At 42.2% G+C, this 26,074-nt stretch overlaps 1 protein-coding gene across 3 annotated transcripts; it reads left to right on the top strand.

Moving 5' to 3' along the window:
• Nucleotides 1-587: 587 nt before the first annotated feature.
• SLC22A15 (solute carrier family 22 member 15) lies at nt 588-26,074 on the top strand. Of its 3 annotated transcripts, none has more exons than XM_060268722.1 (12): nt 590-790; nt 2,293-2,505; nt 4,297-4,429; nt 5,837-6,001; nt 6,716-6,845; nt 10,253-10,468; nt 11,620-11,760; nt 12,277-12,362; nt 13,171-13,291; nt 16,053-16,125; nt 17,590-17,778; nt 19,346-26,072. In XM_060268722.1, the coding sequence occupies exons 1-12, from the start codon at nt 764-766 to the stop codon at nt 19,427-19,429; spliced, it is 1,578 nt and encodes a 525-aa protein (XP_060124705.1). In that variant the 5' UTR covers nt 590-763; the 3' UTR covers nt 19,430-26,072. The 3 variants fall into 3 exon arrangements, with proteins under 3 accessions (XP_034952909.1, XP_060124705.1, XP_034952908.1); XM_035097017.2 differs by having other exon boundaries at nt 591-850; XM_035097018.2 differs by lacking the exon at nt 5,837-6,001 and having other exon boundaries at nt 588-850; nt 19,346-26,074.

Raw genomic sequence — 26,074 nt, 5'->3', positions numbered from 1 at the left:
TTTACAGTATTTTTATTTTATTTTATTAGAATGGTTAGCATTTTTAATGGTTTGTTTTTTAATGGTTAATTAAACTAGGAAGGAGACAAAAAGGCTTCCGAAGTGAGCCGTGAATTTGAGCTCTGGTTATTTTATTGGTAAGCCGCCTTGAGTCCCTGTCTGGCAAAAAGGCGGGGTATAAACAAATATTTTATATATTATTAAAAAAATGCACACACACACATATAATTATTGTGCATATGGATATATGGAATTAAAATGAGTCTGAAGGTTCGCTGCGAATTTTTTTGCCCGCCCTGTTTCGCCTCCGTCTCCGCTTGCCCCGCCAAAACCTAGATCTACGAACACCTGCCGCGTCTTGCGGGTCCAATTAGAACTTTAACTCAACTCGGCACCAATGAGCAAACACTGATTCCCGCGGGCGGGGACTTGCGTTTTAGCGCTGCTGTCCGTTTTGGGAGGAGGGCGGGAGCATCTCGCGTCGTTGCCCAATCACAGCTACGCCTTAAAAACCCGGATGTCTAAATGGGGCAGTTTGTGCGCACGCGAAGGGGACGGCGCCGGCAGTAACCAGGAAGTCCAGTCTCCAGGCGGACGTCGCGCGCCCTTCCTTGGACATGCGCACACGCGCCGCTCTGTGGCGCTGCGGCGCTTCTCCTGTCAGCGCGGCCAGCGAGCTCTCTGCAGGGTAGCAGCGCAGCGCAGCGCCGGCGAGTGGGATGCGCTTCCCGCCGCGAGGAGAACCGCCGCCGCCGACCCGGTCATGGACGTGGAGGAGGCCTTCCCTCAGGTGGGCCAGATGGGGCCCTTCCAGGTCTGGCTCTGCGTCTTGCTCGCCGCGCTGCTCCAGGTGAAGAAGCGGGACAGGGGTCTTCCTCGCCCTGGGTGGCGACTGCGGGCCGAGGGAGGGAGGTGGGTGCCGCCAGGGCCGACCCACCCATGAGGGAAGGCGAGGCGACCGCCTCAGACGGCACGATCTACAGGGGCAGCAGAACCCGCCTCCAAGGAATTTGAAACCAGAGAATCATAGAATGGAAAGGGACCTCCAGAGTCATCTAGTCCAACCCCCTGCGATGTAGGAATTCGCCGCTGCTGCACTGTAGTAGCAGTAGTAATAATAGTAATTATTATTATTATTTATTTATACTCCGCCCATCCTGTTAGGCCTCCCAATAATAATAATAAAAGTAATAATAATTTATTATTTTTACCCCGCCCATTCGGCTGGGCCTCCCCAGCCACTCTGGGTGGCTCCTAACAGAATATGAAAAACACGATAAAACATCAAATATTAAAAGCTTCCCTAAACAGGGGTGCCTTCTGAAGTCTTCTAAAAGTCAGATAGTTGTTTATTTCCCTGACATCTGATGGGAGGGCGTTACACAGGGCGGGCGCCACTACTGAAAAGGCCCTCTGCCCGGTTCCCTGTAACCTCGCTTCTCGGAGGGAGGGAACCACCAGAAGGCCCTCGGAGCTGGACCTCCGTGTCTGGGCTGAACGGTGATGGTGCAGATGTTCCTTCAGGATCTGTTGCCTGCTTGGTACACGCCCCCCACCAATGCTTTCCCCAGGGAGGCTGACCTGGCACCTTCATTGCCTATATTTAGGCGCCAGGTGGAAACGTTTCTATTCAACCAGACGCTGAACTGCTGTGGCCTTATAAATATGCCTCTGGGGTGGTGGTGGTGGTGATTAGTTTGTCTTGCTTTTGCCTGTGTTTTATTATGCGTCCTGTGTTTTCGTTTGTCTTTTTATGTTGTGAACTGCCTTGTGATCTCTGGAGGAAGGGCGGTGTGCAAATTTAGTAAGGAATAATATTGGTTCTTCAGGTGGCATGATTAAATTTCACAGATATGTGTACAGTGGCACAGAGGCTAAGATGCTGGGCTGTGAATCAGGAAGCCCCTGTTTCATATCTCTACTAGACAGATTTACTGGGTGCAAGCAGAGCAATGCATTACTTTGGCAAATGCGTATTTAGGGAGACTTGAAATCACAGGACAAATGGAAGTGTAGCTAGGCCCTCGAATTATGGTTACAGCAAAGGGGTTGTACAGCCAAGCAAAAAAGAGCATTCATAGGATTGCTATGAATTGACAAGGTGAGAGAAACATTTCCAAAGCTGAAGAATGTACAGGAAAGATAAACCTGAAATATTGACAATTCTAAATCTAAAAGGCAAATAACCTCTGAACTATCATGTAGGTATGATCAAGCATATTTGTTATTTAAATGTCTGGAAGTTGTTGTTTGTTCTGGCATTGATTTTGATTCTGCTTCTCATTGTTTCAGCTGTATGTGGCCAGTGAAGCAATCCTCATTGCACTAGTGGGGGCAACACCTCCTTACCACTGGGACCTTGAAGGGACCTCTGCAAATAAAAGCCATAGTAATGAGTCGGCTAGCGAAGAAAGAACTTTTGGAAAGTGGCTCTTGACAGCCAATGGGAGTGAAGTTCAGAAACACATACACTTTAGCAGCAACTTTACATCAATAGCCTCTGAGGTAATTGAGCCAAGATTGTTGTGGGGATCTTGCCACTTAACCTTCTAAATAATTGCTACAAAATTGTAGGTAGGTGATCCATTAGAGAGAGAAAATCCAAATTCTCCAGTAATGTAAGATGCACCAAGTAAGATGTCCCAAAACAGTGAACAAGCTTTTCTGCAGCTCTCTTAATCAGGCTGAACAACAAGCAACATCTAAAGGAAGAGGTCAGAGAATATGGTGCAACCAAAATTCTGTCTTTCACCTAACAGAGACTAATTAAGTCTGTGAACCTGGGCTCAAATCCTACTTAGCCAAGAGTTCCCTGGGTGACCTTGGGCCAGCCACTGTCAACCTAGCCTACGTCACAGGGTTGTTGTGAGGATAAAATATGGGAGGATAGAACTATGTATACAACACTGAGTTCCTTGGGGAAAGGTGGGATATAAATGTGATAAACAAATGAATTTCCTGCATTCCCAAATTGAGATTGCTACAGACCAGAGCCTTTTGGGCTCCAATATTAATCTCTTCCTCTCCCACTGCCCTGCCATTTTGCTTAGGGTCCAGGCAAAAGAAGAGTTAAAAGTTTGCTCACTACAGTATTTTTGTCACATTCTAGTTGGTTCAAAGTAAAGCCTTACCCAAATGTAGCTCTTAAAATTTTTCAAAAATAAATGTTATGATCCATTCATAATCATTTTGTCTAGCTGTGATCAGATGAACATACCCAGTCCTGTGGAAATTGGCATCTGGGACTTTTCTAAAAACCACCAGATTAATTCATTTGATGAAGTGGACGATTCCATATAAGCTTATACCATAATAAATGTGCTAGCCTTTAAGGTTGTTCCTGCAAAAACACCTAGCATGACTACCTCTCTGGAAATTGTGCGTGTGTACTTAAAGGGGAGGAACTAGTTTATGACTCCATAAAGAAGAAGATCATCATCATTTCTTTACTGGGTTCATGAACAGTGCTATGTTTGAATGGTAACCTGAGTGCAGCACAATCTACTTCCTCACCAAGTTTGTTTCACAACAAGCATTGCATAAGCTTATTCCATACTTGAAAGGATATGGTCTGTAGCATTTGTGAAGTATTAATTTCTAAGAACAACTGTGGCAAAGTGTGATTTAGTGTTTCTGCGCATGCGCGAGTGCCGAAATCTGGAAGTAACCCATTCGGGTACTTCCAGGTTTGCACGGTGCGCAACCCGAAAAGACGCAACCTGAAGCGTCTGTAACCCGAGGTATGACTGTATATGTCTATTTGCAGGTTTTGGCAATGGAGGTGCTAAACATACTCATTCTCAAAAGATATGTCCTATTAACAAGATTGCAAAGCCCCCACCTTAATGGATTAAGTTCATACATTGGAATTGTGATATTAGCCAGTAACAAGTCAACAAAATAATGAGTATGCCTTCAGGAAATGCTTTTGCCAACTACCCCAGAGTGTTACATTTGCCATTTATCCATTGTACAGAAATACACCTAATATGTGCTCCTGTGATCTTTTAAGAGATGCATTTTAAACTTGAATATTGGCCTTTCTGCTGAAGTTTTGGCCACTCCTGTCTAGCTTCTGTATGTGGTACATGGACAATAAAGATGCAATGTTACCTATAGATATACAGTACAGTAAATCAGTAAGGACAGAAAAGTACTTTTTATTTGCACTAGAAAATAACTTTTTGTCAGGTGCTAGTTGTTAGGTGCATGATATGTTAAAGATAATTTATGGATTTAAAAAAGCTCTTACCTTCTGTTGGATTCTGCATAACTCTGCTTTTTTTCTCCCCCTAGTGGTTTTTAATTGGCAACACATCGTACAAGATCAGTGCTGCTAGTTCGCTTTTCTTTAGTGGTGTGTTTGTTGGAGTGATTACTTTTGGACAGCTCTCAGATCGTTTTGGACGGAAGAAAGTCTACCTTGTAGGTAAGCTGTCATCCGAAAAAGATGAAGGAAAAACCCTCTGTCTTTCTTAGCATAGTTTCATCTTCAGAGTGTGGGGTGGCCAAGGTGAAGGCTGAAAAAAAGCCCCATGCATCATAATTGTATTCTCTCCTCTGTCCAGGTATTTCAAAGGAAAGCCATGAATTTGAGTACTCTATAGACTACATTTCAGATATTGGGAATCTCATCATAGCTTTCTCTTTCCACAATTTGTAGGGTTTGGTCACCTTCTCCTGGGCTGATAATAGAGGCTTTTTAATTTCTTGTGAAAAGAATCCATGGATGGGTTTTAACTGGGGCCCAGTTGTCCCATTTGGATTTTGGGGGATTCTCCCTTGTGTCAAATTGACTAGCGACCTTGTGGTGCTTTGCGCTGTGCTGCTTTTATCTTCCAGTAATGTGTGTTCCTTACTTCAAGAACTTCAGATGGTCATGGTGATCTGCAGGATTTTGTTGCAGTTTCTTTTGTGGCTCAGTCTGATCTGCATTGTGTAGAGAAACTGCAAAGCTGTCCATATACTTGCAGCCCTATAGTTCTAACCTACTTGTCGGAAGCAAATAAAACCGCTAAAATCCTGTTACTCAAATATTCTGGATATTTCTTTGTTATCTGAAATATTTGTAGCTTGCCTTCTTACTCACACATGGATCCATGAAATTTAAATGATAACATGGGATTAGCCCACCCTCTCTAACTGAAGGCTCACAAACATAGTTACCAGTTCTCTTTTGGTATAACACACACTCTGGCACTAGGAACATCTAACAACAGGCAGTTATAATAGGCAAGGTTTACCTTTGCCTGGGCTGCTGTTCTTGAGTGTTGCCTCAGCTGCTCCATCTTTCTCTCCTTAGCAGCCCCCCAAGCAGCAAAAAAGGCTGTAGGGACAAGATGGCAACATTCCTCACCCTGGCTCAGATATTTTGGCTGTTGCTGCCAGCTCTTAAAGCCCTGGCAAGCCCAATGTAAATAATTGCCTTAAAAATGGCCACTAGGAAAGCCTGATAGCAGCTGGCTATTAAAATGGGATAATCATATGCACTATTTATTGCAGAATTAGAAGCCATTTAAAGATATGGGAGCTGCTGATTTTTTAAAAAGAGAGAGGATAATTGTAAAACATGATTCCCTCCATCGGGTGTGTGTCTTTTCCATAAAGCGAACCAGACAGCGTGTCCTATCATATGTAGAGAACTTTTGTGTAAGATACGGTCAGCTATATTTTTCATTAACAAACACTACATGTGCTTTCTTGAGCAACCAAGCAGAACTGCATTAAAATAGTGCATTGTGTCCACAGTGGCTAACTTTGGAAGAAGGGGGGGAAACAACAACCATCCTTTACTTCTTGGGAGATGTTCTGAAGGAAATTTTTGTTTGCCTTCCAGGTTTTGCCCTTGACATTTTGTTTGCTCTTGCTAATGGATTCTCCCCTTCGTACGAGTTCTTTGCAGTCTCTCGCTTCTTGGTGGGAGTAATGAATGGTGGGATGTCATTAGTGGCTTTTGTCCTCCTGAACGAATGTGTGGGCACTGCTTATTGGGCTTTGGCAGGTACAACGTTTAATTACTGATCTTTATATTAAAAGCTTTAAAAAAATTCTGGCAGCAAATCCAAATTTTAATTCATGTTTGAGAACTGCTTTATACATTATGAGATTGACGGGCATATCCAGGTAACCTGTATGCATCCAGCCATTGATTAATTGATTGATTGATTACCATGTGCACACATGATGTTGGAAGCTGAGACTTGCTCTTGCTTCCATCAGTTTGTAGACAGGATAAAAAAAAGAAGAAAGCTTGTATGTTATGCTCATGGTGTATCCTCCAACTGTAACATGTGAAGTAGTTTGTGCTCCATGTATGCATACGATTGATCCTTCAGCCACAAATCTCTGCAACTTTTCTGTTGTAGAATGCTGAGCATTCTGATTCTTACACATTTAAAATACTAGCACAAACTTTAGACTCTGTAGGATGATGATAACATACCTAATATATGACGTGTTACACTGCCTAAAATTCTCAGTCCAGTTCTGCTCATGCCATTTCACCCGCAAAGTTGTTGGCCTTTTTTTTTTTAGGAAGACCTCACAAATAGTGATTTTAAGAACAGATTGTAGCATAATTTGTCTTCTCTTTCCATCTTAATTATCTTTATCTTTGCATCTTTGTTCAGGTAGCCTTCTTTGCCTGTCTGTTTTGTGTTGGCAAACATCATTAAACGGTCAATAACACTTTTTCCCCCTGTCTGCCTTATGTTAGGATCAGTTGGTGGCCTCTTCTTTGCTGTGGGAATTGCCCAGTATGCTTTGTTAGGATATCTCATTCGCTCCTGGAGAATGCTAGCAGTTGTGGTTAACCTGGAGGGAACAGTAGTCTTCCTCCTGTCTCTGTAAGTTACCTACCTTAAAATTGTTCTGGTGGTGTTCATGAAAAGGTGTGAAAATCACTTATCGCTGATTAGAAGTAGTAGTTATCTCTCTTTCTTGCACCCCTTTAAAGTATTTAAAATTGTTTGATTTCTACTTTCCCTGATCCTACTTTCACTAAGCCTGGACATAGATTTAGCCTCTTCTCATAGGATATTTCTAAATTCTTTCATCTTAACAGTCCTTCTTAGAATCCTTTTCAGTGTCTGTCTTTAAGTGTGTTCCCCAGAACAGAACACAAAGATTCAGGATGTGGTTTTTTGCAGTGCTAAAGGGGAAAGGAATACTACAGATTTGTGCTAGCACTGCTCCTGTTCACACAGAGTAGGGTTTGACCTTGGCCTTCTGCCACAGCATCACCTTTTGTCTTGTTAGCTTTATCCACTGTGCTCCCTAAATCTATCTTTGAAGTGTTGCTGCCTTTCCAGATTCCCCTCCATTTTAAAAGCCATTGTGTGGCTTTTTCCTGCATTGTCTTCCTTCTTTTATGTTCTGGTAAACTCTGCCAAGTTCTGATCATCCAAGTTCGTTGCCACCTGTCCCAAGATTTCATAAGCTGTAAGCTTCAGACTTCTTTCGCCTAATGTCATCTGTAGCCACTGCTTTAGAGGTAGGCTTTCAGCTACATAAAGGTGGACACCTGTTAGGATGAAGACAGATGTAGGATTTGAAGAGTGTTTGCAAGAGGCATTTCATCTACATTGCAAACTGGCATTGACATCTGTAATATACAGACAAACACATTAAGTTGAACACTGCATCAGCCTTCAGTCTTGCTTCTCGTGCTTCTAGCAAGTTGCTTGTTTCTTTCCTTTTTTGATGATGCATATAAGTTTGAAAATTAGTTGCATAACTGCTCTGGAATTTTGGGTAGTAGGGAAGGTGCTTGATTGATATAGGAAGTACATGTCCACCAAAACTGACTTTTCCTCGTTGAAAGTAAATTACTTATATATATATATTTCAGTTGAAAGGGTACATGTGTGAGACAGACAGAGAGTGAGTGACTGGATGTGTTTAGCAAACGGTCTTGGTTGCATCGGTGTTACATATGAAATTACCTGACCAGGTGGGGAGCAGGATTCCTCCTGCAGGCTGGATCCTGAGTTCCTCCATGGGCCATGATGGTGGATGCAGGAGGCTGATTCCAGTTGGGTTTGCATTTGACACCAAATTTAAAAGGCACAGGGAGTGCACTTCAAGGCTCCTCACTGTTCCTTTGCAAAGGCATCTTTACCTGTGGCTGCCCCACACCTGATGACAAGTGGGCGTGGCTTGGGGAAAATTGCTTCGCAGGTCAAATTAGGACCTCCATCAGCCTAATTTGGCCCACGGGCTAGAAGTGTTTCCCATGCTTGTCTTGTACAAATTGAAAACTTCAAAAACTTCCAGCAGCAATGAAAAACGGATGATTTCAATAAGGCTGCAGTAACTTTATCTGGAGAAGCCCAAGTCTGTTTTGGGGGGATGCTAGTGCACATCCGCCATTCAGTTATACGCTGATGGCAGGATAGAGTTTTGTCAAACAATGCATAATCTTTGAGCACAATGTGATTCCTAGTACTGTACAAGACCCAAGTTTTACATCTGCCCATTGTGGTTTTGCTTTATTTTACATACTGTAGAGTTATTTGGTTGATTGCAGGAGGCTTTAGGCAATTCATACCTGGTGAATTGAAGTTGCTCCCTTGCTTATGATAACACAATGAATAGATGTTCATAGGCACCTATAATCTTCAAAACTTAGCAGAAGTCTGATTGCTAAACACAAATAATGTGAAGGCCTTTCCCAAAATACATCTGTGCAATCCAGACTCTAGTTGAAATGTCATAATTTCTTCTTCAAAAATGTTTCTAGTCTTATTGGGTGCAGAGTAGCTTGACAAATTAAAGGTTCATTGAGAATGTATTTCCCAAATAATTATGTGATTAATCATTTCAAAGACCATACTACTAGTTTTAAGATTTTCATACAGTGCAATTTTGTACACACTTACTCAGAAATAAGTTCTACTATATTCAACTGGGTTTCCTCCAAGGTACCGTAAGTATGCAGAAGGTTGCAGCCTGAATTAAATAATAGAATTTTAGAGTTGGAAGGGGCAATGGGGGTCCATCTAGTCCAACCCCCTGCAAAGCAGGAATCTTTCACCCAATGTGGGGCTTGAACCGACGACCCTGTGATTAAGAGTCTCATGCTCTACTGCAGATATAAGTAATTACAAGCATAGTTTAATTCATAAATACCTTAAGTAGGTCAAAATAAAAGGTTATGAGATGAAGAAATACTTGAAAGGGGAAGGAAGTAATCTCTTTTAAATCTAAAAGTATAATAAAATAATTATCATTTTACAATAATGTAAATAAATTGTACATATGCATATTCTACTGAAACTTGTTCTAAAACACGATCACCATTACCTAGCACTCTAAAAAAATCTTTATAGTGTTGCCTGTCTTATGTAGTATGTTGACAGATGAAACTACAGCATCCCAGATACTTTTGACACATTCTGAAATGGGAGGAACTTAGCCCCCCCCCCGACTTTTGCAATATTTATCTTTGCTGCAAATAATAAATTTACTGTTACTTCCATATTGTCTTCAAGAATTACATCCCTTAAATAACTTACCTAATAATCCAATAACTTTATTGTTATCTGTTATTCTAATACTTCTGAAATGACATTAAAATTGTGTTCCAAATATACCTGAATTGTTGTGTGCAACTCCAAAATATATGAAAAATCCACTTGTGACATATTATATCTCCAACTATTGTCCTGAACTGAAGGATATATTTTGTTCAGTCTATATATGGCCAAATACCACTGATAATAAAAGGGAAGAAAGGAATCTTAGCATCTGACTGAAAATGTTGATATATGTGATCTACAATTTTTAAATAAAAATATGATAGAAATAAATGTTCACCAATCAGTTTTGCTATGTTCATTACAGAATATTATGATAATTTATTATTTGTATTATTATTACAGAATATGTATATTTTGAGTAATAGGGAGATGAACTGTGTCAGTGTCAAGTGCTATTCTCAATACTTTTCCATACCACTGCTTTCACATTACTTTTTCAAGTTCTGTATTAAGTTTGCGTTTGCACATTCAGACTTTTCCTAAATCAGCTTAACATGGCTGCATTCAGTGCATACAGTAGTTGTGAGCTGCAGTCCTACGAAATTGGTCTTGTTTATCCCTGTGCAAAGCTGCAAAGATTGAAGTCTATTTGCAGTATAAAACTTGTTAATGATTGTACTTCTTTTGTTTTTACCAGAAGTGCCAGTATTGAGCAGTAAAACGACTCTAACGCCATCTATGGAATTTTCTCTCTCTTTTTTTGTTCTTTATAGATTCATTCCTGAATCACCTCGTTGGTTGTATTCACAAGGACGGCTGAGTGAAGCTGAAGATTCCCTCTACCTCATTGCAAAGAGGAACCGCAAGCCAAAGTGCACTTTTTCACTTAAACTCCCTCCTGAACGGAGTTATAGAGAGACTAGTAGCATCCTGGACCTGTTCCGGTACAAGATCCTTTTGAGGCGTACTCTGATCATGATGTTCATCTGGTACTTGCACTATCTTTTGATCTGATTTACAGGAACAAAAAACTGTATAATATCAAAGATCTGAGCCTGTGGGATTATTTTAGCACATAATTACACAAAGATCAAGTAGTCCTTGAATGGTAGATTTGGCACATTTTCCATGTGGCCTGACATTTTAATATGAATCTTGCAAGACAGTTTGAGTGAGGTTTCTGTGTTAAAAAGCTGGAAGACCACTGACGTGTGGTTTATGTTGTCTGGATCAAAGCAGAACCTTTTGTTTAATGGAAGAAATAGACTTGGAGGTTCAGTGATCTGAATGGAAAGGCTGGATTTAGGAGGAGCTTGTAAAGAAAGCAGCTTCTCCCATGGAAAGCAACTGGAGAACACCGAAGGAAGGAGGTGCCAGGGAGTGTGGATGTTTAGTGTGCTTTTTCTGGACTTTTAGCTGCACTGGTCTGCTATTTTCAAGCCTGTCATTTAGACTAGCTTGAAAAGATCGCTCAAGGGTCCCCGGGTGCTGATTCAGTGTACCTGATAATTTTTTAAAAAATACCCTGCCTGGAAATGCTTTAGATACCCAATGCCAAGGGACGCGGGTGGCTATGTGGTGTAAACCACAGAGCGTAGGTTTGCCGATCAGAAGGTCGGCAGTTCGAATCCCCGCGATGCGGTGAGCTCCCGTTGTTTGGTCCCAGCTCCTGCCCACCTAGCAGTTTGAAAGCACGTCAAGTGCAAGTAGATAAATAGGTACCACTCCGGCGGGAAGGTAAATGGCGTTTCCATGCGCTGCTCTGATTTGCCAGAAGTGGCTTAGTCATGCTGGCCACATGACCCGGAATCTGTCTGCCGACAAACGCCGGCTCCCTCTGCCTATAGAGCGAGATGAGTGCCGCAACCCCAGAGTCGTCCACGACTGGACCTGATGGTCAGGGGTACCTTTACCTTTACCCAATGCCAAAATGTAATTCCTATTTATATTGCCCCGGTCATGCATTTGTTATGCTGATATTATGCTGGTATAGTGTTACTGAGAAGCCCCAGTCAATAGGTTCCATGCCTAAAGCCTAATATCCTTCTCTGAGTTCAAGGTTACAGTTACTCCATAGGCAGAAAACTAGAAAAAGCAACTTGGCATTCATTTTTCATCTCTTCCTTTTTACTCACTACAGGTTCGTATGCAGCTTGGTTTATTATGGTCTTACTCTCAATGTGGGTGACCTGGGTGGCAGTGTCTATGCTAACCTGGCTCTTTCTGGGCTAATAGAGATTCCGGCGTACCCTCTCTGCATCTACTTGATTGGCCAAAAATGGTGAGTGTTGGAAGATTGGAATGAAGTCAGGAGAAAGCTGCGCTGGCAAATAGACAGTTGAAAAAATACTTATATACAAATAAAGCTGTATTCAATGGGTGAGAGGATATATGATTTCTGACATGATTGAGAATCGCATAGCCAGGGACGGAGAACTTTAAAGTGTTAAGATCGGAATGTGGAAAATATGAGAACAACAAGAAGGCAGGAACGAAGATATTGGAGATATACTTCAAGAGGGCCAGACTACGGGAAGCCTGGAACAATTAATAATTAATCATTTGGATTGTAATTTGGTGTTTCTTTAATTTTAGTTTATTGTTTTTAATTGGATCATGATTATGATTTGATGGATATGTTAATTGGCTGTTTCTGTTGGAAAATGAATAAAAATGATTTATTTATTTTTTTAAAAGAAGAGTATTTGGCTTCATGCACTGAAGCCCTTGATGTAAAGGGAGCTTGTTTTCTACTTGCTTTGCATTTTCATCGCTCTCTATCTTTCCGGTTCTTCAGGTTTGGCCGTAAACGGACGCTTGCAGCATTTTTGTTCCTGGGAGGACTAGCCTCTCTTATCGTCATGTTTCTTCCAGAAAAGAAAGGTAAGCGTGTTATTCTTTTAACTGTGGAGCAGACTGCAGGAGGCCAACATTTTGTAGTGAAGGCCTCCTCAAATCTATATGGGAGCAGCAATCTCCAGCTGCTTATATGGAGAGTTTTGCCTTGGGCAGCTGGAACCAGACACGCAATAAATAACTGATCTTAGAAGCTTGAGAATTAGTTAAAAATGTAACCCACCTAATTCCAAAGTCCAGCCTCTCTAAGAGCACTTCGTGGTGTCTCTTTTTGAGCCCGCAGCAAAAGACTTGGTCATGTTCACTGGGTCTCTTCTGAGTAAATCTTAGTTAGACACCATGAATGGAACCGTTTCTCTTCTGTGAACACAACATTAAATGGCACTTCTCTTCAGTTCCGCAGTACAAGTCCAAGTGGCAGTTTGACCAGAGTGTGCTTTCTGTCAGAAACAGGGCAAGCAAGCTCCCTGAAACCACTGGCGGAGGAACGGGGGGCGGGGGGAGCGCACCGCCCCTGGCACCATCGGGGGGGTACCATCGCGCCCCCCCGGACACACACTGCACCCCCGCACCGCATCGGGCGCTATGCCCCCGGGATGCATGCCACGCCCCCAGGACACGCGCCACGCCCCTGCCTGCTCTCTGCTCCCGGTGCCGGAGCATGCAGCTTTGCCACTGCCTGAAACTCCTCCTCCTTTGATAAAATGGGAACAGACTGGTCTTCCTGTTGCTTAGCAAGGGGGTGGGGTGGGTGTGTCTACTTCCAACCTAAAGCCAAAAGGCCATCCTTGCTTACTACAGCATCTTTAAAAGCTTTGCTTTTCTCCCCCAACAGCTACAGGAGTGTTTGCCATTGTAAACAGCCGCTCATTGTCTTTACTGGGAAAACTGACAATCAGTGCAGCATTTAACATTGTATATATCTACACATCAGAACTTTATCCTACAGTGATCAGGTAAGACAGGTTCAGTTTGGTGGCTTCTGTTGTCTATTATGAGACCACCTGACTTTTCTTCTTCTTGGGAGGCACCGTTCAGTTTAAATTTATAGGTCCTTGTTTTTAGGGTGGGTTGCAGTATCTTTCTATAGCTGCAGGTCCTTTCCCTGAGGGGCCTGCAGATGGGAATTCGACTTCTCCCCATTACCAAATGCAAAATTTAAATGTGAACATCCCTGTTTAGCCAAAGAATTCAGTTCACATAGGAAATGCGCAGTGCTTTAAATCCACTTGAATGTTAGTTTCCTTTTGTGGGAATGTTGAGGAAAGTAGGAGAGGATATATTGATTGAATATTATCCCTCCTCACTCACGCTAGTGAGCAAGTAATAGAGCACATTCCTTTGCACATTGCTGGAAGCAAGTTGGATTTGTTAAAATCATTTAAGTTAAGCAATCCAGCCTGGCTTATCCAGTCTGGATTGTTCCTGGTAAATTTCCCCTTTTATTTCCCTCCTCAAAATAATAACAACATGACAGTCTTCTTTAAAAGTAATGGTAAAGTTTACTTACATTCAGTTCATAATAGTATCCTGAAGGCAGGCTTTATCTTGTGGTTTCAGTTACATTTGTAGAGAAAAGAAGTCTGAGCTAGGCCTCAGACTTTCCACCTTGTGGCTTCCATCTTCTGTATGGATGAGCCTTGTGCTGCTGGCTAAAAGCCAGCAGAGGAGTCCGAAAGGAGAAAATGGGAAATGGCGAAAAGAGGAAGATGGCTGCGTCACTAGCCCTTTTGTAGGGTCTGCTAGGGTCACATCCATCTATCTGGTCACACACAGCGGGAGGATGCTCCAGGCTGGGTATGACAAGAAGTCCTCCCTATCTGGAGCATTCCCCTGTGTGTCCACTCTAGGAGTGAATCAAAACCAAAGCAACACGCGACCATGTACAAACATAAAATGTATAATATCAACTCTATGATGTCTAAACAGAACAATGTATAATATCAATGTATAATATCAACTCTTTATGATGTCTAAGAGTTGTTTATATTGTTCATATATGTTAAGTTTTATGTTCTGTTTAGACATCGTAAAGAGTTGATATTATACATTGTATGTTTGTACATGGCCGCGTGTTGCATTGGTTTTTGCAACACAGGGGTTTGGTTGTCCACTCTAGGCAACAGGAAATGTTGTATTTGACTGCTTCAGTGATGATACATCCCACACTATTATTCAGTCCAAGGAGTCCATACAGAAATACTAAAGGAGTTGGTTGTTTCTATGGGATTAAGAAATGAATGGGTTAAGCCAGGCATAGGCAAACTCGGCCCTCCAGATGCTTTGGGACTACAATTCCCATCATCCCTGACCACTGTTCCTGTTGCCTAGGGATGATGGGAGTTGTAGTCTCAAAACATCTGGAGGGCCGAGTTTGCCTGTGCCTGGGTTAAGCCCTGCGGCTACCCAGGAAGGCAAGGAACATGTGACTAACTCTTTGTGCTGTATCATATCCTCTAGGCTTCTCCCAAGTATGTTCCTTTGCCTTTGCCTGGGATTGAGCTTCCGTTCAACCTTTGTTAGAACTCAATTTTCCCCCTCAGTTTAACATTGGCTATTCTTCCTTAAAAAGTGACAAACTACTTTCTCCTGTTTTTACTGCTTCTTGAAAAAAAAAGGCTTCTCCTTTTTTCCTTGTGGCTCAGTTGGTCACACAAGGAGCAGGAGCTGTTAAAAAAAAAAAAAGACACAGCGTGGCGCACAGGTCAAACAGCCTTAAGCAAAAAAGCGGCCTTCCAGTTCTGTGGCTGAGCCACCCACTGGCAGCTTCCACTACAAACTCATTCATTCTGCTCCATACCAGGTGGAGCTGCTTCAGCTTCCACTGTACTGGGAAGCCAATTCCTGCTGCCATCAGGGGTGTATCTCTTATCAACTCTACTTTTGAGTCCTTCCATGCCAGGGAACATGCAAAACTCATGCAAAACTTCTGAAAAGCCAGCAGCATTCAAAGGAGAATGATGCTTATCTCCCCTATGTGGTGACTTGAGAGTAACTGATGTGGAAGTGGGAGGCGTTCTGTGCACCATTTTCCGTGCTAGGCACCATCTTCAGAGGCAAAGGATTCAGGCAGAGCAGAATTGCTCTACCAGGAGGTCGAACAACCATCTAAAGCAGATTTTTTCATTCGAAAACAGGCAGCATTCTACCCCTGCACAAAATATTTCATTTTATTTCTCCTTCAGCCTCCCTTGAATCCACCTCAGTCAATAATACCGGTATATATATTTATTTAGGTGATTTATAGCCCAATCTTCATAAAAATAATCCCAGAGCAGGAGGTAAAAATTGGTAATACATAATAATACAGTATAAAAAACTAAACCACAGCAATAAATCAAAAGTACATCATAGCACCACAAGAGTGACAGACCATCGCCTCCAGTCAGTTAACCAAATGCTTGACTAAGTAATGTCTTTACAAGTTGCCTAAAGCCTTTTAGGGTTGTTGTTAACCAAATTAGTGGGGGAAGGACATTTCACCATTGAAATGTACCACTGCAGTAGGGGTGAGGAGGGCTGTGTTACCTCAGAGAACCCTCTGGGGCCACGTCCCTGTGGCAGGCAATGTCCGTCATTGCTGAGTATTGTTGGGCTTACTAAATAGATATTTTCAACAATCTGCAGATACTCTTCAGGACTTGAAAGTGTAGTCCTAAGCCTACATTAGTCAAGGAAAAATGCTTCATATGAACGTAACTGTTTTATTTCCCTCAGGAATGTTGGAATGGGAGCCTGCTCCATGTTCTCCCGAATTGGTGGGATCATCGCTCCTTTTGTTCCGTCTTTGGTTTGTACCGATTTTTCCTCCTCTTACCCACGCCTTCCCCCAAACTGGGCAGTAGCACTGTAAAGTACATTTTGCATGGGTTAAATTTGGCTTTGGCTTTGATGTTCAGAATTCTTGAAAATTGCCAGGTGCGTGGGACAGTTGGCTTTGGGATAGACACGACTTTTGCTGGCTGATGCAACTTTGAAGAGTCCTAAGCTCCCCTTGCACATGATAAAGCTGTAGAGATAGTTTCCTGTGAATAAGTGTGAGAAAGGGATAGGGGAGGGGAAAGGCAATGCAGAGCTGCCTAAGCATCCAGGTGGGCCACCTGCAGCTGGTGGACATGTTGAAAATAGATGAACAAATCCACCTTGTAATGGCTTAGTCCATTGGCCTATTTAGTCAAGTTCTCCCTGCTGTGCTCGATAGCAGCTCTTCAAGAATGTTGCCATCTGAGATCTTTTAAAACCGGAAATATTGGTGAGAGTTTGTGCGCTCTCAATTGAGCCCTGTACCCTCCCCTATGTGGATGCTGCATCGACTGTTCTACTGCCTTTCTTTGGCAGCTCTCGCTGTTCATATTTGTGAGAGCAGAGTGGGAGCCAGAGCTCCTTCAGAGAGTTTTTTGGTAATAGTCTGTCATGAGAGTTGTTCTGTTCCTTCCACCCTTGACCCTGACAGGCGTGGCTAGGGCACAGGTGTCTGAGTCTGGTTCTTCTGTCTCCCCTCTCTTCCACACTATCCGTCTCTCCAGACTCCGTTTTTGTAACTGTGCTCTTGCACTACCCAATTTTTTGTTCTCTCTGCATGCATAATTTGGGGTCAGTTCACATGACCAATAGGGACAACGGGTGGTGCTGTGGGCTAAACCAATGAGCCTCTTGGGCTTGCCGATCAGAAGGTCAGTGGTTCGAATCCCCCCCGACGCGGTGAATTCCTATTGCTCGGTCCCAGCTCCTGCCAACCTAGCAAGTTCGAAAGCATGCCAAACAAAAGTGCAAGTAGAGAAATAGGTACCGCTCTGGTGGGAAGGTAAAGGGCGTTTCCGTGTGCTGCTCTGGCTTCGGTGTTCTGCTGCACCAGAAGCTGCTTAGTCATGCTGGCCACATGACCCAGAAAAACTCCCTCAGCCTGTAAAGTGAGATGAGCGCCGCAACCCCAGAGTCGTCTGTGACTGGACTTAACTGTCAGGGTCCTTTACCTTTACCTTTTCCACATGACCAATAGATGTGTTGAAGATGTGACTCCTCGAGTGGGTCGCTGCAAATTCTCATGCTGTTGTGTGTGATTGTTTCACCACAGTTGCAGCCTGTGACTCGCTCAACGTGTGCTTTGCCAGAGCAGAACAGCTGAAAGAAGGTTGAATAGCTGTTATGTCCTTGCACCATTTCATGTATAACATGAACATATTTGAGCCCTAGCTACTACTGCTGCTGTTTGTTATATTCTTTCTTTCTTTTCTTTTCTTTTCTTTTTTTACAGAAATCTGTGCAAGGGTCTCTGCCATTTATTGTGTTTGGTGTGGCGGGCTTGTTTGCTGGTCTTCTGAGTCTGTTATTGCCAGAAACCCTAAATAGCCCACTGCTGGAGACGATATCTGATCTACAGGCTTGCTCATATCGGCGGCTAGGAGATGAAGCTGTGTCGCTGCAAACAATGGAAAGCTCACGGGTATGAACCTTTGCCAATCCCCTCCTGTGACAAAAGCTGTCAAGTTGAATAGGAAGTCCCACCTTCTTTAGGTTTATGTAGTGTCAGCTTCTGCAGATGGGCTCCAAGGAGAAGATGTTAAATATTTAGTTGTGCCGTTTAGATATGTTAACTGCTAGGCAATTTTATCTCCTAAATCTTTACTCATTCCCCCCCAAAACGATTTTTTTTTTAGTCTGACCTTGACCTAGCTTTCCTAGACAATGGCAGGGAAGCTTTCTTAATATCTGGAAAGGCCCTCCCTTGCCTTCATATGGAAACAGAGACTTTCTCATAAACTTTCAGGGGAGTAGGTACTCTCAGCTCCTAGAACAACTGACTACATCCCAAACAAATAGCCACAGTTTCTCTCTGGCTGCCAGCTTCAGACCAGAGCCTGCTTCCTCCTTTATTTCAAAGGATAGCAACTGTTACCCATTCACTCTTCTCATTGCCCCCCCCCCACAACAAAAGAATACAGTAGTGCCTCGGGTTACAAACACCTTGGGTTACAAACACTTCAGGTTACAAACTCCACTAACCCGGAAGTAGTACCTCGGGTTAAGAACTTTGCCCCAGAATGAGAACGGAAATCGCGTGCCGGCAGCACGGCGATAGTGGGAGGCCCCATTAGCTAAAGTGGTACCTCAGGTTAAGAATGGTTTCAGGTTAAGAACGGACCTCCGGAACGAATTACTGTATATTCCAGCGTATAAGACGACCCGGCGTATAAGACGGCCCCCGACTTTTGAGAAGATTTGTCCTGGGTTAACAGTAGTCTTATACACAGGAATATACATGCTATTGAACATGTGAATACAATATTTCCTAGAGGAAGAGGGACAGCCACCATGAAGGAACAGTGTTCTGGCATGCTTATTGTGTCTACAAATGTCCTGTCCCTACTCAGCAACAAGAAACAGAAAGGTGGGGCCCAAATCCCTCTGTCAGCAATGAAGGAAGCAAAGTTGACTGGCAGCAGGGTTTGGCTGCCATTTTATTGTCGATCAGCTGTGGAGGTTTTGGAAGTGGAAATCAGTGGTGCTGGATAGGTTGAGTGCCTGTCTCCCTTGACTTAAGAGTACAAACTACAAAGGGATAGCCAGTTCAGGAAGAAATCCAGTCACTTGCCTGCTCTGTGCTTTGTAAAAGTCAGTGGCTTCTTATTCTTGATTATAAGAGGCAAGCCTCAAACGTGCCATAATCGTGTATCCCAAGTTGCCCAAGCTGTCCTGTTTTCAGCGATAGTAATGGCATTTTAATGTTCTTTATAGAGTGCTGAAAACACTCACTATGCTTTATTTCGTAAGATTTATACACTTCTTGATGGGGGAGGAGGGGACAGCTTCAAAACAGTTGATAAAGAGAATGATCCACTTTAGTATTATCTCATATGGAGGTGTGGGTTGAAGCTGGGTTATAAAGGCCTGGTGGAAACTGAAAATGACCTAGTGAAAAGTATTGCAAGACTGAGATGAATCATATGAAACATTTTGCTCGAAACTTGGTGAGGGTTATCTCTGATATCAGAATCTTCTTTTCCTTCTAGTCTGACCACGATAGTTCAGCTGGGAGTGGAAGTGAAGATGAAGAGTTCTATGATGCTGATGAAGAGACCCAAATGATCAAGTGATGGATAAAACACTTCTCTTAAATGCTATGTTCTTTGTGAATTATCCAGTCAGCTTTATCTGAACAAACCTAAAAGCCAGGAGCAATCAGTGAGCAGAACCGTACTATTGTGTCTGCTTTTAGGAGAAAAGTAGGACACCGTTGAAAGCTCTTGCAAATCGGATGACTGCTTGTCAGTGACAGCTCTGGCAGTTGTAGACTGCTCCTGATTTATAGACAAGTAAGGCATTTTCAGGATACCCATTGTATGACAGCACTTGTGAATCCTAAAAGTGGCCCCAATGTTTAGCCAGCTCTCTTCTGCATCTATTGCAGTTTTTTCCCCTTGACTTATTGGAAGTGGTTTGTTTGTTAATCTTGGATTTTATGCTACCCTGGTGAAACTTGATTGTGGAGAGGCATTGTTAACTATTTAGTGGGGTAAATGTGAAAAACTGCAAGATGTGGCATTTTTGCTGTCAATGCAATTCCTGGTGGTTCTGCATTGTGTGTGATTTTAATATTGGGGTGATGCAGAAAGCGGATCAGGCATGGTTCTATATAACAGAGCAAGACTGCAAAGACCTGTAATACAGACCAACTGATTTAAAAGGCAACTGAATCACAGTAATGGTGGATTCACAACTTCATTTTTAAAGTTTTTATTTTAACTTGCCTTTGTCGATCTATTACGTTGCCTCTTTTGGATATTTCAGTGCCACTTGTCATGTATTCCTTTGGTGAAGGAGCCATCAAGGTGAGATAACTCATTCTGCTTTGCCTTACAAAAACGGTAGGAGCAATTGCGTCTTGCTGGTTAAATGGAAGGGAAGTTACTAATTTGGACTATGTTTGGTTTCTACTTGTCAAGGGAATACAGCTTCGTGTTTACAAGGAAGCTTTTCCTTTTTTTGGAAGTGTATGGCTGTGCGTAGTGTTAAGACATTTCTTCCTCCCCTTTAGGAAGGAGCAATTTGAGCTGCACAATAATCCACCCAGTGCCATCTCCTCCGTGCTTCAAGCATATTGATACTTACACCTGCTCACTTTTCCCTCCTGTATTTAAATGGGAGAAAAGAGACTTAAGGCCTGAGATGGCAGCTCCTGAAAGCTTTTCCAATCATCACCTGTGATTGCAAGACAAGGGTGGTTGTGTGTCCATTGAAAGCTTTCCTACTGCTCATGCAGTCATCGTGTTCAGTGAGTTCAGTCTTAACAGATTCAAGATTACACCTAGATAGGAAGCATGTATCATTGCATTTCTCAGCTTGGTGGAGATCTGATAGCTTCCGTTTTGAACTGAGCTCCACATGAGAAACAGATATGTGCCTAACACTAACTAGGTAACAATGGTAAATGGCATCTGGGCCAGCAGTTCTTGGTGCTTTAGACACTTCTTTGGTTTCCTATCTTGAGGCAGAAAACTGGAAGACATGATCTAGGTTAGGAGATCTCTTCCAAACCATGGTAGTTGCTCCAAATCGTTTTTATCAAAACTAAAACAGCAGTAGGAAGCCTATCTGTGCTGGCAGGTTTCTACAAGACTAACTGAAGCTCATGCTCCACTTTATATAGGGACCAACCTTCACAGGATCAACTTCTTTTTAATCAATCTAGAGCAGGCATCCCCAAAGTTTGGCCCTCCAGATGTTTTGGACTACAATTCCCATCTTCCCTGACCACTGGTCCTGTTAGCTAGGGATCATGGGAGTTGTAGGCCAAAACATCTGGAGGGCCGCAGTTTGGGGGTGCCTGATCTAGACTCTCAGACTAGAAGGCATTTTTCTACCACGTTTTGTGTTCAGAGGCAGGGACTTGATGTTTGGTTGTTTCACTTTTTACTCAATTCGCAGAAGATCTGCTAGCATTTTGTTTTTCCCAGGTAGTGTTTTAGTTATGGGAGAAGTACATTTTCCTGGCTGCTGTTGAGAAAGCAATACTCTTGCCTGGGACTTACCTCCAGTTACGAAGCCTAGGCTGAGATTGTATACGTTTCATGGACACCTATTGACAAGTGATCGGCAACACATTCCACTTTCCTTTTACCTACCCTGCTCTCACAATATTTTATACATTAGCATTTTTCATCATGGTTTCCTTTTAGTGGGGAGTTCTATTTTTTGAGCCAATATGCAAACACACTGTAAGGAAAGGGTGAAGGAGCAGGCAGTGGGCACAACACAGCTCTACTCGCTCTCCACCCCTACTGGAAACATGCAGGTGCTCTTCTGTAGCTGATGGGCTTTGGTTCATTCAAAACCATTTGCTCCTAACAATGCAGGAGGGCAGGGGAGACTGGGGGGAAATGTTGTTGGAAAAGTAGAAAGGCTTATGAAAGTTGTCCCTTTTTTTCAGGGACAGAAGCTCAGTCAGAGCGAGGAACTGCTATGACGTTGCAGTGTCTTTCAGAAAATCCCTCCTCCTGAAATTGAAAAATGGTCCTATCCTGCTTAGAAGGCCCCAAGTGCTTTGGAAACTTGTCTTTTCATTAAGATAAGCTGCATTAAGAGTGCAGTGAGTGCTAGGGTCAGACTACACCAGAAAGGAGAGAACTGGGAAGTCTGCATGCTTACTAGGGATAAAATCCTGTTGCAATTAGAGGGACATACCTTGGTAAGGTATGCGTAGAATTGCACTGTAAGGGGAAATGCTTTTTCAGATTCAAATAAAAATTTGGATTCGTAGGTTTTCCTGCTTGTGTGCAGGTCCTCTTTTAACTGGTTTGTCCTTTGACCTTTCCTCATCAGTTCAAACAGACAGTCTGCTTGAAGAAGTTGTTGGGAGCCTAAAACAGGTCCAATATATAAGTAAAAACCCTTTAAAATGGGTAAATCATGATCAGTGGTGATGCTACTATTGAGCGCTTTGAAATCCTCAAATGATGTTTTTTTGCTTCATTTAGTAGTTGAAGAAAATGCTTGCATTGCCATATAATACATCTTTAAATACTAAATTCGTGTATACTTTAAATACACACACACACACACACAAACACACCCCTGGATTAGTAAATGAGCTGGCACAGTGGAAATGGAATGCCTTGCCTGGAAGCCAGGAAGGAATGTCTTGACAGGAGAAGAAGGCAGGCCACTTGCAGCTGGGTTAGTTTTCTGTTAGTTTTTCAAAGCCGAGGAAGCGAAGCCTTAGTAGAAAGGAGCACACTCGGGCCAAACAAGGGTATGTACTCACTTTCCTTGCTTTCAGTGTCTTGAGAGGAGCACTTTTGGATGACGTTAAACCTTTTCATTGGAGGCATTGTTACAAAGCAATAAAGTGCTGTATATAAGAAGCTTATTGGAACACATCTGCTTTCATCATCTGAATGGGAGATCCAGTTCGGACCACTTCCTAAGCCTATTCACCTGTGTCTTCTCCTAGCCTAACTATTTTTAGATGGCTGTTCCAATTAATTAAATCTAACATAAGAAAACGAACTTTGGTTTCTCTTGCTTCAAAAACGAAACTGTACTCAATGTTTAGGACTTCGTAAGCCCTGATATAGGTAAACTCTGTTGTAGAGTCCCATTGAATGGAGTTCTGATTATTGCGGTTCCACTGTATATATGAACCAGTCCTCAAGGTGAGAAATCTTTGGGAGGAATGAGAAGTTTTGGTTTTTTTCTCATAAGCACTTTAATGTCTCTGAAATGATTTATTACTTTGCAGATAGCACCTAGCCAAAGAAATAAACGTAGAGATCTCGAAAAAAGTTACATTTTTATTGTGCAGATATCTAATATAGCCACGGCTTTATATTAGCCAAATCTGGAGCAGGATAGTTGACTGGAAGAGCAAAGTGCAGAGCTGGCTCTTGAGGTGAAACTCAAACTGGTTACAGCCAAACCAATCCCTGGAATGTATGCTTTAATCGGTCACTGATAAATTTGCTCCTTTGGGGGCATGTTCAGTACGTGGCTAAAGGGCAAACTCGTTTAGGCGCTCACAGCTCCTTCAGGTTACCCCAAATATATATAGATATAGATATATTAGGGACCAATTTAAGGAACTTGATGGATTGAATGCTATCAGTTGCTGTTTTGTCACACAAATGGTATTGCACTTAAAAAACAAAACAAGCCTTGCCAACAAATGAAAGGGTAGGATCAGATTGACTGGTGGGATCAGATTCAGTCTGCAGCTACTGTACTTCACCGCAGCTTGCCATTCTTAACCCTAAATGATAAGCCATTCAGAAATGTTAATTGTTTTTTTAATAATTTATTATTATTATTATACAAAATTTGACTTTGTTCAGTTCACATGTTCACATTCAGTATAATAATTTTTTAAATTTTGACTTCCCATCCTTACATCCATGATGCTCCTATTGTAATCCTTTATCTGCTGCCATATCTACTATTTATTTTCTGTTGTGTTGTAACTTGTATTACAATAATTTATTTATTCTCCTTCCCTTGCCTATAATTCAAATCCTGCTTGTGATTTCATTTGACTCTTAATTTGTTCTTAAATAGTCCAAAAAGAATCTCGCACTCTTTGACAAAAAATGTCATCTTTTTGATCTCTTTATTTTTGCTGTCAACTTCGCCATCTCAGCATAGTCCAATAACTTTCAAATCCATTCGTCTTTTGTTGGAACTTCTACTTCTTTCCACTTCAGAAATATTAATAATATTAATTGTAACTCATTCAAAGATGTCTGTGGAGCCAGTGCAGAGATTTTTTATCCTGAAGGTGCTTTTATGAATGGTAAATGCTGTTATGTTTCTTAATACAGAATTTGGGGCACTGAATACAGGAAACATATGGGCATGTGCACTTCTTAACACATGTGAAAAGAGACTCTTGCTATCAAATGTATTTTGTGTGTTACTAAAATCAGCGTCTTGTTCTATAATGGTAAAGGTGTAACTTCCTATGTACTGCATTCCTATACATGCTAGTCCTATCCTTTTAAATATGTTTGTGTCACAGTTGAATATGCTCTTGGTTCAGATGTGTTTTTGTTTTGTTTCCCCAGCTCCCCATCCTCACATTTGCCAGATGAATTGCAGAATTTTAAAAACGTAAGAGGCAGCGTATAGACAAAGTTTAAGAAAGTTGAATGCAATCTGTGAGAGCTTTGTTTCCAAAGAACTGTACATACTTTATTCCATTGCATTCAACAGGTTTTTGACCCAGAGACAAAAATAATAACACCATGAGCAGCAACCCTGTTTTCAAGTCTGCTTCTGATCTCTCAGAAAGGCTACACTCTTGCCTGAAAAGATTTATTCGCATCTTTTGGCTTCAGCCCCCAGATAATAACAGTATATAGTAGAATTAAAACAGAAATTCACTAGGGAAACCTTTGCCCCATTGGAAATGTTAATGATCTTTGAAAACTGTATGATTATAATTTTACATACCTATGTGAACTCATTAGGACAATTTTACTTGTGTATGATTTGGCTTGTAGCCTGAGGGTTTAAGATATTTGCCTGTATTGGGCAGCACATTGCCAATTTAAAGCTGTAAAACTGCCTTTGATTTGCACAATCTGTGTAATGTGTGTTTGACTTACTTTGTGCCTTTTCCCTCTTTTTCCCACTTCCAAAACCTCAATAAAAACAAGGCCATCTGCAATATTGCCTACCCAGTTTTATGCTGATTTATCCACCTGCCTGCTGCTAGCACAAGGAGTGATTTCTTTGAGACCAGATATTTATACCCATCCCTGCAAGGAATGACAAGGTAGAAAGCAGTTCCATTTAGAGCGACACCATCCCAAAGGGTTTGGGAAGCTAGAACTGTCAGTGTGAATCAGTACCTTCCCCTCGAAATGCTGCAAACTGCTGCTAGCAACGGCCTGGAGCCACTGAAACGAGAAAATTGGCTTAGCATCATCTGGAGTGGGGATGAGCAGGGCTAGAACTACTTTGAAACATACAGCTAGGAACTTGCTGGTATGCTTTAGAATTTAGATATTATAGGGAGAGGGTGGAGCTTGACTGCAGGATTAAAAAATGCACTATAACTCTGAAATATTAATATGGCTAACGTTAACTGATCGTCGGGTAAGGCCCAAGTTCTGCCATAAGCAGAATAGGGATTGATGGGGGGGGATTAATAATAGACAAAATAAAGACCAACAAATTCCCACCTGAGAGTTCTCAAAGAACTCAAATGTGAAATTGCTGAGCTAGCAACTTGTGTGTCAGATCAGCCTCCATACCTGTGGACTCGAGAATCACCAATGTAACACAATTTTTTTCAAATGGGATCTGCCTGAGGGGATCCTGTATATTATAGGCTGGTTAGTTTAACGTCTGTCCTAGGAAAGCAGGTGGAGAGTATTGTTAAAGATAAAACAACTAAGCATATTGAAGAATAAGCGACTGAAGCTGTGCTCGCCCATCTCCGTCTTTGTCCTCAGTATCTGACACTGTTTTGATGACCCCAAAACTCTGAGAGCCCACTTTGTTGTAACACCACCTCTGGCGGCCATGTGTCCTGCAGTGACAACGTCCTTACAATTTTGTTGTATGTACTGTATGTGTGTATTGTTTTCTCCCAAAGCAGTTCCCATCAGCGGAAGAGAGAAGCCTTGCTATCAGTCTTACAAAAGACACACAAGGAAAGAACGGTTCTCAGAAAGCAAGTTACAATTATATAGGAAAGGAGGGAGATCAGTTCATCAAGGCCAGTACACAAGAGCTAGGTTATA

The sequence above is a fragment of the Zootoca vivipara genome, chromosome 16 (assembly GCF_963506605.1).
Source record: "Zootoca vivipara chromosome 16, rZooViv1.1, whole genome shotgun sequence".
NCBI lineage: Eukaryota > Metazoa > Chordata > Lepidosauria > Squamata > Lacertidae > Zootoca > Zootoca vivipara.
Note: the sequence above shows the minus strand (reverse complement) of the source record. Positions and strands in the feature narration are given on the sequence as shown.

Coding starts and splice junctions, on each gene's coding strand:
- SLC22A15 (XM_035097017.2), top strand. CDS start 764: ATGGACGTGGAGGAGGCCTTCCCTCAGGTGGGCCAGATGGGGCCCTTC. Junction 6,002..6,715: donor TGCTTATTGGGCTTTGGCAG/GTACAACGTTTA, acceptor GCCTTATGTTAG/GATCAGTTGGTGGCCTCTTC. Junction 13,292..16,052: donor CTTTATCCTACAGTGATCAG/GTAAGACAGGTT, acceptor TATTTCCCTCAG/GAATGTTGGAATGGGAGCCT.